The sequence below is a fragment of the Hippocampus comes genome, unplaced genomic scaffold (genome assembly GCF_001891065.2).
Source record: "Hippocampus comes isolate QL1 unplaced genomic scaffold, H_comes_QL1_v1.1 scaffold610, whole genome shotgun sequence".
Classification (NCBI taxonomy): Eukaryota; Metazoa; Chordata; class Actinopteri; order Syngnathiformes; family Syngnathidae; genus Hippocampus; species Hippocampus comes.
This window is the reverse complement of record NW_017805377.1, coordinates 10,833-23,783: the sequence shown is the minus strand read 5'-3', so window position 1 is coordinate 23,783 and position 12,951 is coordinate 10,833. Positions and strand designations below refer to the sequence as shown.

Sequence of the window (12,951 nt, the reverse complement as noted above, 5' to 3'; positions counted from 1 at the left end):
TTTTTTTTTTTTTGGAAAGCAGGATAAACGTGGGCAAATTTTGATTCCATTTTGTTTATAAATGAATGTTTTATGTTCGTTCATTCGAAATAAATCTGTTTAACTCAGGATTTAGCCGATTTTAGCAGAGGTCGCCAGCATCCTGAGGAGATTTTTGGGGCAAAATAGGATTTAGGCTGTTCTATTAAGATACATCAAATAAAGACGAATTGGCGCCTCACCAAACTTGAGCTTCCATGCGTGGAACTCCAGATCCTCCAGAGAGATGCTCGCACAGCTGGCCACAGCCAGAAAGGCAGCAGCAAGGAGCAGCTTCATCCTGTCTGTCGTTGAAAAAAAAAAAAAAATTTTTTTTTTTCCCCTCAAGCTGCCGCAGCTTCCCTGTTGCATCACGATTTGGAAAGGATTTTATTAGTACAGTATAGGGGTCAATGGGCCGCGGGCACCAGGTTACCTCCAAAGACCACATCAGTCGCCCATGCGCCTTTTTCTAAAAACGTTACACAAGTGAAATTTCAACTCCCAACATCAGAAAAATAATTAAATCATTGTTGATACTTACTGCAAATGCTCTGATACAACTTTTGTTTTTTTTTTTAGAACTACAAATATTTCAGTACTTGCCAATACCAATACCGTGCGGCACTTTTTACAGTAAAAAAACGTACTTTGTATTTCGACTGGCATTTTAACATACAACTGCATGTTTTTTAGTTGAAGTCAAACGCTTCACTTGAATGTAGCCTGGAACATAAGGCAATGAAATGTCAAAATAAAGCAGTTTGCCGGAGAACCGGAATGCTTCTTTTCTTTTTACTCGACGTGCCACGCCGCGGTGTATTGCCGGCGTGATGGGAAAAACTCACTGCTTGCAGGGTGGCCTACGGCCACAACGCGCGGGAGCAAGCGCAGTTCATCATCCATTTTACAGAGTATGCTTTGCAGTCGCTCCTGCAAAGTGGACGCTGAACTTCACGGGGGGGTTGACGGGGGTGGCGGCGAGTTGCAGCGGTCTGGCAAGCATCAAGTGTTGTCATCCGTGTTTAAATTCATGTATGTCCGCACCCGCTTCATGTCAGGCTCGTAAAAAGGTATCGGTTTCATCGTATTGAATACCATTAATTCATAAAAAGATTTCTTTTGTTCCAAAAGCTCCCCAGACTCCCTCGACAAGAAACGCCATCAATTAAAATCAAAATTTGGAATCGTCTTAGGTTCATTTCATCTTTGCGATTGACAGCACACGAGCTGCTTACCTGCCTCGGAGTTATGTCGTCGGTGTGTGTGTGTGCGTGCGCGTGTGTGTGTGTGCGTGTGCGTGTGTGTGTGTGTGTGTATGTGCGCGCGTGTGTGTGTGTGTGTGTCGCGGGTAAGCACCTGTAGGTGATGCAGTGCTCGATCTCAGATCTTTGTCTTAAATAGCTCTCTCCATATATGACCTGCAGTGTGTCCAGTCAGGTGGCTGTCAGCAGCCTATAAAATGTTGTGCAGTCAATCATTGAATTGGGGAAGTGATGAATCATGACTGGTTTTTATGATGCGATTCGTTTGGGAATCTGGAGTAGTTTCTTAGAAAGTCAGCAGATCTTGAACTCATTACGGCTATGGATGACTCCTGACTTGTCCTTTTTTTTTTTTGTTTTTACTTTCAGTCTTTTTAAATGTGATCGGCTAGCGATTATTTTAGCTGGTAGCCCCCCTCATAGGCTAACTGTTCTCTTGAAGGCTTCTGTCTTCTTCAGTCAGTTCCATTTTGCTGAATGATTATCGTTCAGGTCCTTTGTATTTTTCAACCACTGAGTCCATGACTCCACGACCGCAAATGGCAGGATTTTTGTTCGAGATCAGTGGTGATATCTGACAGCTTAACAATCTCGGTTTACTGTGTGTACTGCGCATTAGTTGACTATTTTGAATTTTTTGGGCTTTCTTTGCTGTCATGAAAACATCGAACCATCGTAAAGTTGCCATGACAGGAGGGGTCATTATTCGGATGTCACAACTTCCATGATTTTGCTCTTGTTTGTGTGTGCAAAGTTCAGTCAGCACTCGCACTTGCTCTAGGTCATTCCAATAAAAAAAAAAACAAAAATCGTTCATGCAGTCCAGCTTTCCATCTTAGATAGCAATGGGAAAATAAAAGTAGAAATTCCGCTATGATGCATTTTTAATGGCACCATTGATTTTGTGTTTCAAAGCTACTTTTTCTTCGAAGAAACGAGTGGACATCGTGTCTTCCTCACAGTTATGAGATTCTGGGATGCATACCGCGGCTTCCTACCACATTCACAAAACGTGTCTGTTGGGTTAGTTGAAGACTCTCAGTTGTTCGTTTTTTTTTTCTCTCTATTGCGCTACACACAAGTCTACGATGGCAAAAAGAAAATGTTGAAGACATGAATGCATTTTACCAACCACATGCTAATATACAAACACTTCGATACACCATGCAGCATTTATGCGAAAATAATATTGGCCCTAGGCATGTTTCAAATACCAATAAAATAAAAAGATATTTTCATAATTTAGTTTAACATGACCATGCTGAGATTTTAACCTCTCAAGTCACAGAAAAAAAATGAGTCAACATAGTTATGGCCTTCACAGGATCTGAATGATGCAACTTCCTGCGCAAATATTTCAGAGGGGGTGATGTGTCAGCGTAACGGACTGTCTGAAAACTGCACGGACATGATGAAAGTGAAAATCGAAATGAAACTTTTTTTTTTTTTTTGAAGATCATAAACTAGAGACAGTATAGGTTGGGATAAAATAAATTAATAACACAAATGTTAATCGAATGCCAATCTAAATGTAAAAGTCAAATCATAGGAAGGTACAGTAACAAAAGCTAATTTTCCAAAAGTTGAGGGCAGGTTTTACAAATCTTTTTTATTTATTTATTTATTTCAGAACAGCAATATTTTCAGCATGGATCATGAGCCAAGCTGATTTCATCCTGTTCACTGACAAATGATTGACAAGTTTGACCTCTGAAGTTTTGTGCAACTTTCGAAGTATTCCCCCCCCCCCCCCCCACCCACACACACACACACACATTTTGGTCCAATTCTTCAGGGGGATTTGACTCCAGTGAAAGAAATTAAAATAAGTGAATTGATCATCGAACATGGAAGACAGGAAAGTTAAATGGCCATCGGTAATATTGTTTTTACTGTGTTTGTGATGGCGCACTGTAAAGTCTTTACCACCATGGGAAAGGCAAATCAGCTGTTAAATTGGGGTCAAGTACAACAGGTAACTTTTTGTTGTTTTTCTGAAGGAAGAAAAAGAGAACATTAACAATATGAGCTATGGAGAAAAATTGCAAGATTCACCAAATTTTCCAACAAGATGCTCAACGGTGTGCAAAAAAAAGTTTGTTTCCTTTTTTTTCTAAGTCATGATCATTTGTTTCTTCCCACTTGCACATGACAGTCATGAGAACTGGATCATGAGTGTGAAAATGAAACATTAACTTTTTTCTGATTTGAGTGGCTAGCCCATTTATGCAATCCTTCTACCCAGAAATGAATCCAGGCAATTTAACCAGCATTGCCGTGGTCCTTATATGGCATATGTATGCAACCTACATTGTACATATGCGTTCATATGCATATTTACAAAATGATGTGGAAAACAATTGTAAATAACACTGCGATCTTATCCATATCTGTATTTATATTGCACTTAATTGAACGGTGTTTATTTTCTTTTTTTCTTTCTTCTTTCTACCCACAATCTTGCTGCTGTAGACTGTAAATTTCCCCAGTGTGGGACAAATAAAGGATATCTTAATCTTAATGTCCACAGCACATATTGACAGCAATATTAACATTTACTACGTAGTAGATGAAAAAACAACAACACTGTTGTAATTTCCCTTTTTTTATTTAACCTTGGAGAACCCACTGGGTCAAATTGGGCCCGTATAAATTCTGCTACTCAAATGCTGCCCTTAAATCCCAAAGGGTCAGATTTGGCCCTCATACTAAATTAGGATGAAAGCATTGAATATTTGAAAAAACATGTGTTTTGGTGTTCCGTGAACATATAGCAGTCATTTAATGTATACTTCATCATTTTCAAAAGAAGAAAAAGGTTCTTGGGTTCTCCAGGGTTAAAATACACACACAGTTGCTCAGCAACTTGAAAACCACCCGTCCTCTTGGAACTTATTTGAGCCTCCGCATGAGCCATTGCAATGTTTCAAATTGAGCAACAGAGGGCAGCATTTTATGTTGAGCAGAACGCCCCATTGACCACTTAATTGCAAATGAGTATGTCAACCTGCTGTGAGTTTGCCTACTTGGCTGCTGATAAAATGTTGATGAGCTCTGCCCTAAAAGACATTTAACTGACAAAACAGTTTTTACAAATGACCCCAACTGGCTTTTTGATTTGTTTTGGTCGGCCGGGGCGAAGACACAGTGAAGTGTCTCTATTGTGACATTTTGAAGTGAGTTCAGTTATTATTATTGTGCGAAGTTAAAAGAAAAAAGTCACACACCTAACGGGAAGCAAAAAGAGATGACACAAGTACAACGCAGCTCAGTACAACATAGACCTCCCGCTAGATCAGAGGTAGGCAAACTACGGGCCGCGGGCCGCATCCGGCCCATTGGTCTTTTTAATCCGGCCCGCCGAAGGTTGGTACACAATTTAGGTTCGATGTGAATGATTGCATTCATTTCATTTGGACTTGTAATGACAGGCATTTCAACGCCAGCTGGCGCAGTTACTTGAAGTTGCAGAACACAGGGAGGGAGGGGGAGACGAAGAGAGACGAAGAGAGATCGAGGCTCAAATGGAAATTACGGTAAAAAAAAAAAAAAACGCGACAGAATAAGTGTGTCCCCGCCGCTATTTTCTGTCATTGGATCCAATACGACGACATGCAAGTGACTCTTGATTGCAGTGAATTTTACTGTACTGGAATTGCGAAAGTTTCAGGAGATGCTTGGGGTAGTGAAGACTCAAAACTATGAGACATTGAAAAACAAGAAAACGATTCTTACGCAGTCCGATTCTGGCAATTCCCATGCTCGGAGTGAATTGTTTGCGGCTCGACGGAGAGTCAAGTAAATGAACGTTTCCTGGAATGGTTTGACTGTTATTGTGTTAAAAACTTTCCGCAAACTGGACCGCTAATAAGAGAGGAGGCGAGTTCCATAGCGCCAACGATGTGCATCAAAGAATTCGAAGCGTGCCGTGGCTGGCTTTGAAAATTCATTGCACGACATCAGCTGAGCAATGCTGTCGTGTGTGGTGATCCAGGGGAGGTAAAATTAGAGACAGGGAGTGAGTGGAAAGAAAAGCCACCAGTTATCTTATTCGTCTCATTTTGTAGCAAATAGTCCGAACTTTTTTATATTGTGTATTTTTTTTATATACCTGTACTGTATGCTGCAGTTTTTGTGTTATAGACAGTTTTTGGGCAATAGATTGTTTCACTTTGTTGCTTGTGTTCTCACACCTGTATGTTGTTAACATACTTGGACCTTCATACAGGACATATGCCAGAGTTGTTTCACCGTTCTCGTTAAAAAAGTACGTGGATGCTTGAATGCTTTTGTTCTATTGATGATTGGTGTGTACTGTCAACATATGCAGTTTTTGATATGCACCGTATCTTGTGCTGACCCGGCCCACCTGTCAAATTTTAGAAATCCATGTGCCCCCCCGAGCCAAAGAGTTTGCCCACCCGTGGACAAGATCCAAACAATCCAAAGGTGACTCATAGACAATCACGGCCGAAATACATTTGTGAATTTGTGTACGGACCCACGCATGCGGCGCACAGTCGACACATCACCAACATTAATACCACCCAACACACCCCACTTCGACAACTCGAATGAACAACCAAGCGCATGCGTTTAATATGAACACTCTGAGCTAAAGCGAATGTTTGCTTCAACACCGAATTTCCACTGTGTGTTTCTGTGTTGTTCACCCATTGCCTCGCTTCCAAATCTTGCTCAGTTAGTGCAATTGTGACGTCCACTAGTTGAGGAAATAGTGCGCTGTGTGCGTTCGAAAGAAAAAGTTGTTTTAGGGGAACAGACTTATTCCTAATTGCGAGTTGTGTATTGGTGCCTCCAAGTAAAATACGGTTGATATGTCTGAGATATGTAAAGATAGTGACATTTCAACAAACATCGCAACTTCATAAGAGGAAATAAAGGAGTCATCTGGTAATCCATTAAAACAAAAACCCACACATGAAGCACATTCATCTTTATTTTTATAAATGATCTGGTTATATTGCATCTGCTTACAATTGCTGCTGTTGTGAAAGCGCTATATAAATCAGGATGTACTGTATTGTATAATTTCCCTTTTAAAAAGTCAGAATATACAAAAACAGAAGCTCGTTATCAAATCAAATTTTAGAAATCAATTGCCAAATATCATCATTCAGTTTTTCCTCGTCCACTGGCTCTGACTCATTCCAACACTCCAGAGTTAATGAAAAAATGGAATTGGTTTTCCCGCAAATCCGTTCACACTAAAGGGTAGCTTGCTTCCGTAGCAATTCCACACTGGTTGCGTTTGTTCCTGCTCATCATGATGTAGCCTTTGTCTCCCCACTGTCGACCCCAGCTGGAAGAAAAACATTTCTCAATTAACAGTGACGCTTTTGTCGGCCAAACGGGATCGTAATCATCAAATTGAGTTCACATTGCTTCCAAAGCAAAACGAGATGTAGTTTGTTCATCGTAAAAAAATCAAGATCGGTTTTTTTTTTGTTTGTTTTTTTTTACAACTTCCATCGCAAGACAACACTGAAATGTTTAATATGTCAGAATATTACATTTCATAAATTATCCCGGATCTGGGCTGTATTTTCGATTTTCAGCCCATGAATGACAAGGTTACGTTGTCATTAAACTGCATATGTAAGGCATGTATGGCTTTGAAATGAGTGTCCCAATTCGTCACTGTGGCAGTATTGTAAAAGCACTCACAAGTTTCTTAACACAAGTGGAACAATTGTGCTTGTGTTCGGCGTCCTTCTTTTTGTTGCCAAGTACACACTTTACATTTACTCAACACTTCAACCAAAGAAGAACAACGTCAGAAAGTTTACCTGTTCTTGACCAGCCAGTAGTCACGTCCATTGTCGGTGCCGTAACCTACAGCGAGCACTCCGTGGTCCAACTCAGAGCTGCTGCACGCTGGCTCATCGTAGAGGCCTGTCAACAATTGCAAAAAAAAAAAAAAAAAAAAAATCTCAGATCGAAGTTTCTTTCTTTCTTTTTCATTTATTTATTTATTTTTTTAGATCACTTCGATCGCACTCATGTCTGTCACCTGATTCGTACAGCTGGAAGGACTCATGTGAAGCGTCAATGGCAACAGACACAGGTCCGACTGTAGCCACCGCCTGCTTCAGGGCGCGTTCGTCGCCGGTTTTCACGTCGACGTAACCTGTGCAGGTGGCACCGATGTTGGCTGGGTTGTAGCGGCACTTTCCGTCCTATTTTGGAGAAGGAACCAATGACGACTTGACACAGCACAAAGATGATGGATGAAAAGAACAGTTGACAAGAGACCATTTGTTGACAATCAAATCTAAACATTACCAAAGTGACCAGAGAATATTACGGCCAGATAGGAGGTTTCTCGGTGTCATGATTCGTGTTTATGATTATGTTTCAAAAATACCAAAGTTTTCATGCAGGTCATCTATTATTTTGTCGTATTTATCCGTCACACCTTCAAGGCCGGTCTGTGAAATTATTGTCTGACATCAAACCGATCCGTGGGGCGAAAAAGGTTGGGGACCGCTGCTGTCAGAGACAATTTCGGTTTACCTGAGCCTCATAAGGATAGGACTCCTCTGTGTCGATTCCCCCGTTTTTCTGGATGTACTTGAAGGCGTCATCCATGAGCCCTCCGTTGCAGCCCATGTTGCCGAAGTCGCCAGAGCAGTCCACCAACTGCTGCTCGCTCAGAGACACCAGCTTACCCGTCTTCTTGAAGGTCAAAAAAAAAAAAAAAACGCGACAGAATAAGTGTGTCCCCGCCGCTATTTTCTGTCATTGGATCCAAAACGACGACATGCAAGTGACTCTTGATTGCAGTGAATTTTACTGTACTGGAATTGCGAAAGTTTCAGGAGATGCTTGGGGTAGTGAAGACTCAAAACTATGAGACATTGAAAAACAAGAAAACGATTCTTACGCAGTCCGATTCTGGCAATTCCCATGCTCGGAGTGAATTGTTTGCGGCTCGACGGAGAGTCAAGTAAATGAACGTTTCCTGGAATGGTTTGACTGTTATTGTGTTAAAAACTTTCCGCAAACTGGACCGCTAATAAGAGAGGAGGCGAGTTCCATAGCGCCAACGATGTGCATCAAAGAATTCGAAGCGTGCCGTGGCTGGCTTTGAAAATTCATTGCACGACATCAGCTGAGCAATGCTGTCGTGTGTGGTGATCCAGGGGAGGTAAAATTAGAGACAGGGAGTGAGTGGAAAGAAAAGCCACCAGTTATCTTATTCGTCTCATTTTGTAGCAAATAGTCCGAACTTTTTTATATTGTGTATTTTTTTTATATACCTGTACTGTATGCTGCAGTTTTTGTGTTATAGACAGTTTTTGGGCAATAGATTGTTTCACTTTGTTGCTTGTGTTCTCACACCTGTATGTTGTTAACATACTTGGACCTTCATACAGGACATATGCCAGAGTTGTTTCACCGTTCTCGTTAAAAAAGTACGTGGATGCTTGAATGCTTTTGTTCTATTGATGATTGGTGTGTACTGTCAACATATGCAGTTTTTGATATGCACCGTATCTTGTGCTGACCCGGCCCACCTGTCAAATTTTAGAAATCCATGTGCCCCCCCGAGCCAAAGAGTTTGCCCACCCGTGGACAAGATCCAAACAATCCAAAGGTGACTCATAGACAATCACGGCCGAAATACATTTGTGAATTTGTGTACGGACCCACGCATGCGGCGCACAGTCGACACATCACCAACATTAATACCACCCAACACACCCCACTTCGACAACTCGAATGAACAACCAAGCGCATGCGTTTAATATGAACACTCTGAGCTAAAGCGAATATTTGCTTCAACACCGAATTTCCACTGTGTGTTTCTGTGTTGTTCACCCATTGCCTCGCTTCCAAATCTTGCTCAGTTAGTGGAACTGTGACGTCTACTAGTTGAGGAAATAGTGCGCTGTGTGCGTTCGAAAGAAAAAGTTGTTTTAGGGGAACAGACTTATTCCTAATTGCGAGTTGTGTATTGGTGCCTCCAAGTAAAATACGGTTGATATGTCTGAGATATGTAAAGATAGTGACATTTCAACAAACATCGCAACTTCATAAGAGGAAATAAAGGAGTCATCTGGTAATCCATTAAAACAAAAACCCACACATGAAGCACATTCATCTTTATTTTTATAAATGATCTGGTTATATTGCATCTGCTTACAATTGCTGCTGTTGTGAAAGCGCTATATAAATCAGGATGTACTGTATTGTATAATTTCCCTTTTAAAAAGTCAGAATATACAAAAACAGAAGCTCGTTATCAAATCAAATTTTAGAAATCAATTGCCAAATATCATCATTCAGTTTTTCCTCGTCCACTGGCTCTGACTCATTCCAACACTCCAGAGTTAATGAAAAACATGTCTCACGAGCCGATAAAATGGAATTGGTTTTCCCGCAAATCCGTTCACACTAAGGGGTAGCTTGCTGCCGTAGCAATTCCACACTGGTTCTCTTTGTTCCTGTCTGACTCATTCCAACACTCCAGAGTTAATGAAAAACATGTCTCACGAGCCGATAAAATGGAATTGGTTTTCCCGCAAATCCGTTCACACTAAAGGGTAGCTTGCTGCCGTAGCAATTCCACACTGGTTGCGTTTGTTCCTGCTCATCATGATGTAGCCTTTGTCTCCCCACTGTGGACCCCAGCTGGAAGAAAAACATTTCTCAATTAACAGTGACGCTTTTGTCGGCCAAACGGGATCGTAATCATCAAATTGAGTTCACATTGCTTCCAAAGCAAAACGAGATGTAGTTTGTTCATCGTAAAAAAATCAAGATCGGTTTTTTTTTTGTTTGTTTTTTTTTACAACTTCCATCGCAAGACAACACTGAAATGTTTAATACGTCAGAATATTACATTTCGCAAATGATCCCGGATCCGGGCTGTATTTTCAATTCTCAGCCCATGAATGACAATGTTCGGTTGTCATTAAACTGCATATGTGAGGCATGTATGGCTTTGAAATGAGTGTCCCTATTAGTCACTGTGGCAGTGTTGTAAAAGCACTCACAAGTTTCTTATCACAAGCAACACAATTGCGCTTGTGTTCGCCGTCCTTGTTTTTGTTGCCAAGTACACAATTTACATTTACTCAATACTTCAACCAAAGAATAACAACGTCAGAAAGTTTACCTGTTCTTGACCAGCCAGTAGTCACGGTCAACGTCGGTGCCGTAACCTACAGCCAGCACTCCGTGGTGAATATCAGAGGTCCTGCACGCTTTCTCATCGTAGACGCCTGTCAACAATTGCAAAGAAAATGTCTGATCGAAGTTTCTTTATTGAGATCGCTTCGATCGCACTAATGTCTGTCACCTGATTCGTAGAGCTGGAAGGACTCATGTGAAGCATCAATGACAACAGACACAGGTCCGACTGTAGCCACCGCCTGCTTCAGGGCGAGTTCGTCACCGGTTTTCACGTTGACGTAACCTCTGCATTTGGCACCGATGTCGACTGTGTTGTAGCGGCACAATCCGCCCTATTTTGGAGAAGGAACAAATGACGACTGGACACAGCACAAAGTACACCGACTCAATCGGTGATGGATGAAAAGAACAGCTGCCGCAAAGCTGACAGGAGACAATTTGTTGATAATCGAATCTAAAACATCCAGCGTTTTTTTTTTCTCTGCTTATCTGGATGCAGGTTGTGGGAAAGGAACGGGCAACTAAATCCTGTCGCCTTAGCACTGTAAAACAGTGGTCCCCAACACCTAGGCCACGGACCCGTACCGGCCCATGGGTTATTTGGTACCGGACTGCAGAGAAAGAATAAAGAACTTACATTACTTCCGTTTTATTTATTTTGGAATCTGAAAGATGTTTTATTTTGAAAAATGACCAGATTCTCTGTTACATCCGTCTCCAATGTATCACTCTTGACACAGGTCAAGGCGCGCTTCTCGGTCACGTGACAGGTTACCGCTAAAAATGAAACCCAGGAGCTCGCAAAATTGGGGGGGAAGACATCAACGTCTATGGGAAGGGGAAAAGGCCCAGCCAGGAGACAGAAGAGGAGCCTACGACTTTCAATACAAAGAAGGCTACATTTAAAAGACAGTATCAGGATTTCCTACTTAACATACGGATTTATCTCAATGGGAGATTCCCACGCACGAGCCCACTCTTTATCATATGCATCGATGGTGAGTCGTATTTTTCATGCACTTTGTATTTGCATTGTATCTTATTTTGAAGGCACGTTGAACCTTTACCATAGCGACCAGAGAGTGTTGCGACCAGATAGGACATTCCTTGGGTCATGATTCGTGTTTATTATTATGTTTTAAAAATACCAAAGTTTTCATGCAGGTCATGTCATATTATTTTGTTGTATTTATCCGTAACACCCTGTCCCTGAAATTATTGTCTGACATTAAACCGGTCCGTGGGATGAAAAAGGTTGGGGACCGCTGCTGTCAGAGACAATTTCGGTTTACCTGAGCCTCATAAGGATAGGACTCCTCTGTGTCGATTCCCCCGTTGTCCTGGATGGACCGGAAGGCGTTTACCATGTCCCCTCCCATGCAGCCCCTGTTGCCGAAGTCGCCAGAGCAGTCCACCAACTGTTGCTCGCTCAGAGACACCAGCTTACCCGTCTTCTTGAAGGTCTGGCCCTCCAAAGAGCCCGTCTGGGCAAGGCGGAAAACATTGAAGAGTAAAGTTCATCATCAATGAGGCGACAATGAGGAAATACGGGAGGCACCGCACGTACTGTGCTGAAGGCCCAACCGGCATTGCACGCCTTCTGATCCTTGACGTTGGTGACGTAGCCCTTGCTTCTCCAGTCCACAGTCTTTGGTAGGCCAGCTCCAAGGGGCAATGGCAGGAACGTGGAACCGCCCCGCGGGGCAGAAGCGTTAAAGGGCAGCAGATATCCCCGGGAAAACAACTGCTTGTACTCCTTGTTTTCCTAATCAGGGCAGACACTCTTAGCGGTCTCGACATTTCGTTGTAAGAATTCAGTCAAGACAACGCTGGAGTTGAAACGGCGAGTTGGTTTTCTTACCAGATCGGCAAAGAAGGTCATGCCGAGGCGGTAGGACTTCATGCCTTGATCGGCCATGATGTTGTGCACGAGCACCAGTCTTCGGTTGTTCAACCAGATGGTCTTGCGGTCAGACTCTTCTGACGGAGAGCTGTAGGACTTCCCTGTCAATCAGAACAGGAAAACGATGAATCCAGCCACGCCCTTGAAAAACATGGCTAGTTTTATGCAGCAGCCTCTTGGAATTTGATGTTGTTGCGCATGAGGAAGGTGTTCAACTGTTGCTTTGTCCTGATTTCAAATTAAAGGCAAAGAGAAATTACGTTACCCTGGTACTGGTTTTTAACAGTAAATGTTGGAAAAGTTCAGGTGATAATTTCCTGTTTTTATTCTATTGTACAATTTTAACCCAGCCGCTGGGGAGCAGTGCCCTCCCCTGGGGGTACACTGTTCCCCGGTGCCGGTCCCAAGCCCGGAAAAATGGGGAGGGTTGCGTCAGGAAGGGCATCCGGCGTAAAACTTTTGCCAAGACAGACATGCGAGTTGATAGGGCGGTTTGCAGGGACAAATGGGAATTAATGACTCGCTGTGGCGACCCCTGAAAAGGGACGTGCCGAAAGGAGAAGAAGAAGATTCTATTGTACAATTTTCACCGACAAACAAAAC

The 12,951-nt window shown here is 42.3% G+C and overlaps 2 protein-coding genes across 5 annotated transcripts in view; both read right to left on the bottom strand.

The window, feature by feature from the left end:
• The window catches only part of LOC109517147 (cathepsin L1-like), a 16,863-nt gene that overhangs the window by 2,481 nt on the left and 1,431 nt on the right, over positions 1 to 12,951 (bottom strand). The window contains exons 1-2 of one of the 2 annotated variants that reach the window (XM_019872114.1): positions 1,257 to 1,356; positions 222 to 323 (exon numbers count right to left, since the gene is read on the bottom strand). In XM_019872114.1, the coding sequence (XP_019727673.1) occupies positions 222 to 318 (97 nt within the window). In that variant the 5' untranslated portion in view covers positions 319 to 323; positions 1,257 to 1,356. Of the gene's footprint in view, positions 1 to 221; positions 324 to 1,256; positions 1,357 to 12,951 lie in introns of those variants that run through there. The other variant, XM_019872115.1, reaches the window with a different exon arrangement.
• Positions 6,224 to 12,951, bottom strand: part of LOC109517148 (cathepsin L1-like) — an 8,149-nt gene continuing 1,421 nt past the window's right edge. For 2 of the 3 annotated variants that reach the window (XM_019872116.1, XM_019872117.1), the window contains 7 exons: positions 12,307 to 12,449; positions 12,013 to 12,210; positions 11,818 to 11,929; positions 7,821 to 7,900; positions 7,318 to 7,483; positions 7,094 to 7,199; positions 6,224 to 6,606 (listed from right to left, as the gene is read on the bottom strand). In XM_019872116.1, coding sequence (XP_019727675.1) covers positions 6,507 to 6,606; positions 7,094 to 7,199; positions 7,318 to 7,483; positions 7,821 to 7,900; positions 11,818 to 11,929; positions 12,013 to 12,210; positions 12,307 to 12,449 — 905 coding nt within the window. In that variant the 3' untranslated portion in view covers positions 6,224 to 6,506. Of the gene's footprint in view, positions 6,607 to 7,093; positions 7,200 to 7,317; positions 7,484 to 7,820; positions 7,901 to 9,395; positions 9,942 to 10,428; positions 10,535 to 10,611; positions 10,778 to 11,737; positions 11,930 to 12,012; positions 12,211 to 12,306; positions 12,450 to 12,951 lie in introns of those variants that run through there. The other variant, XM_019872118.1, reaches the window with a different exon arrangement.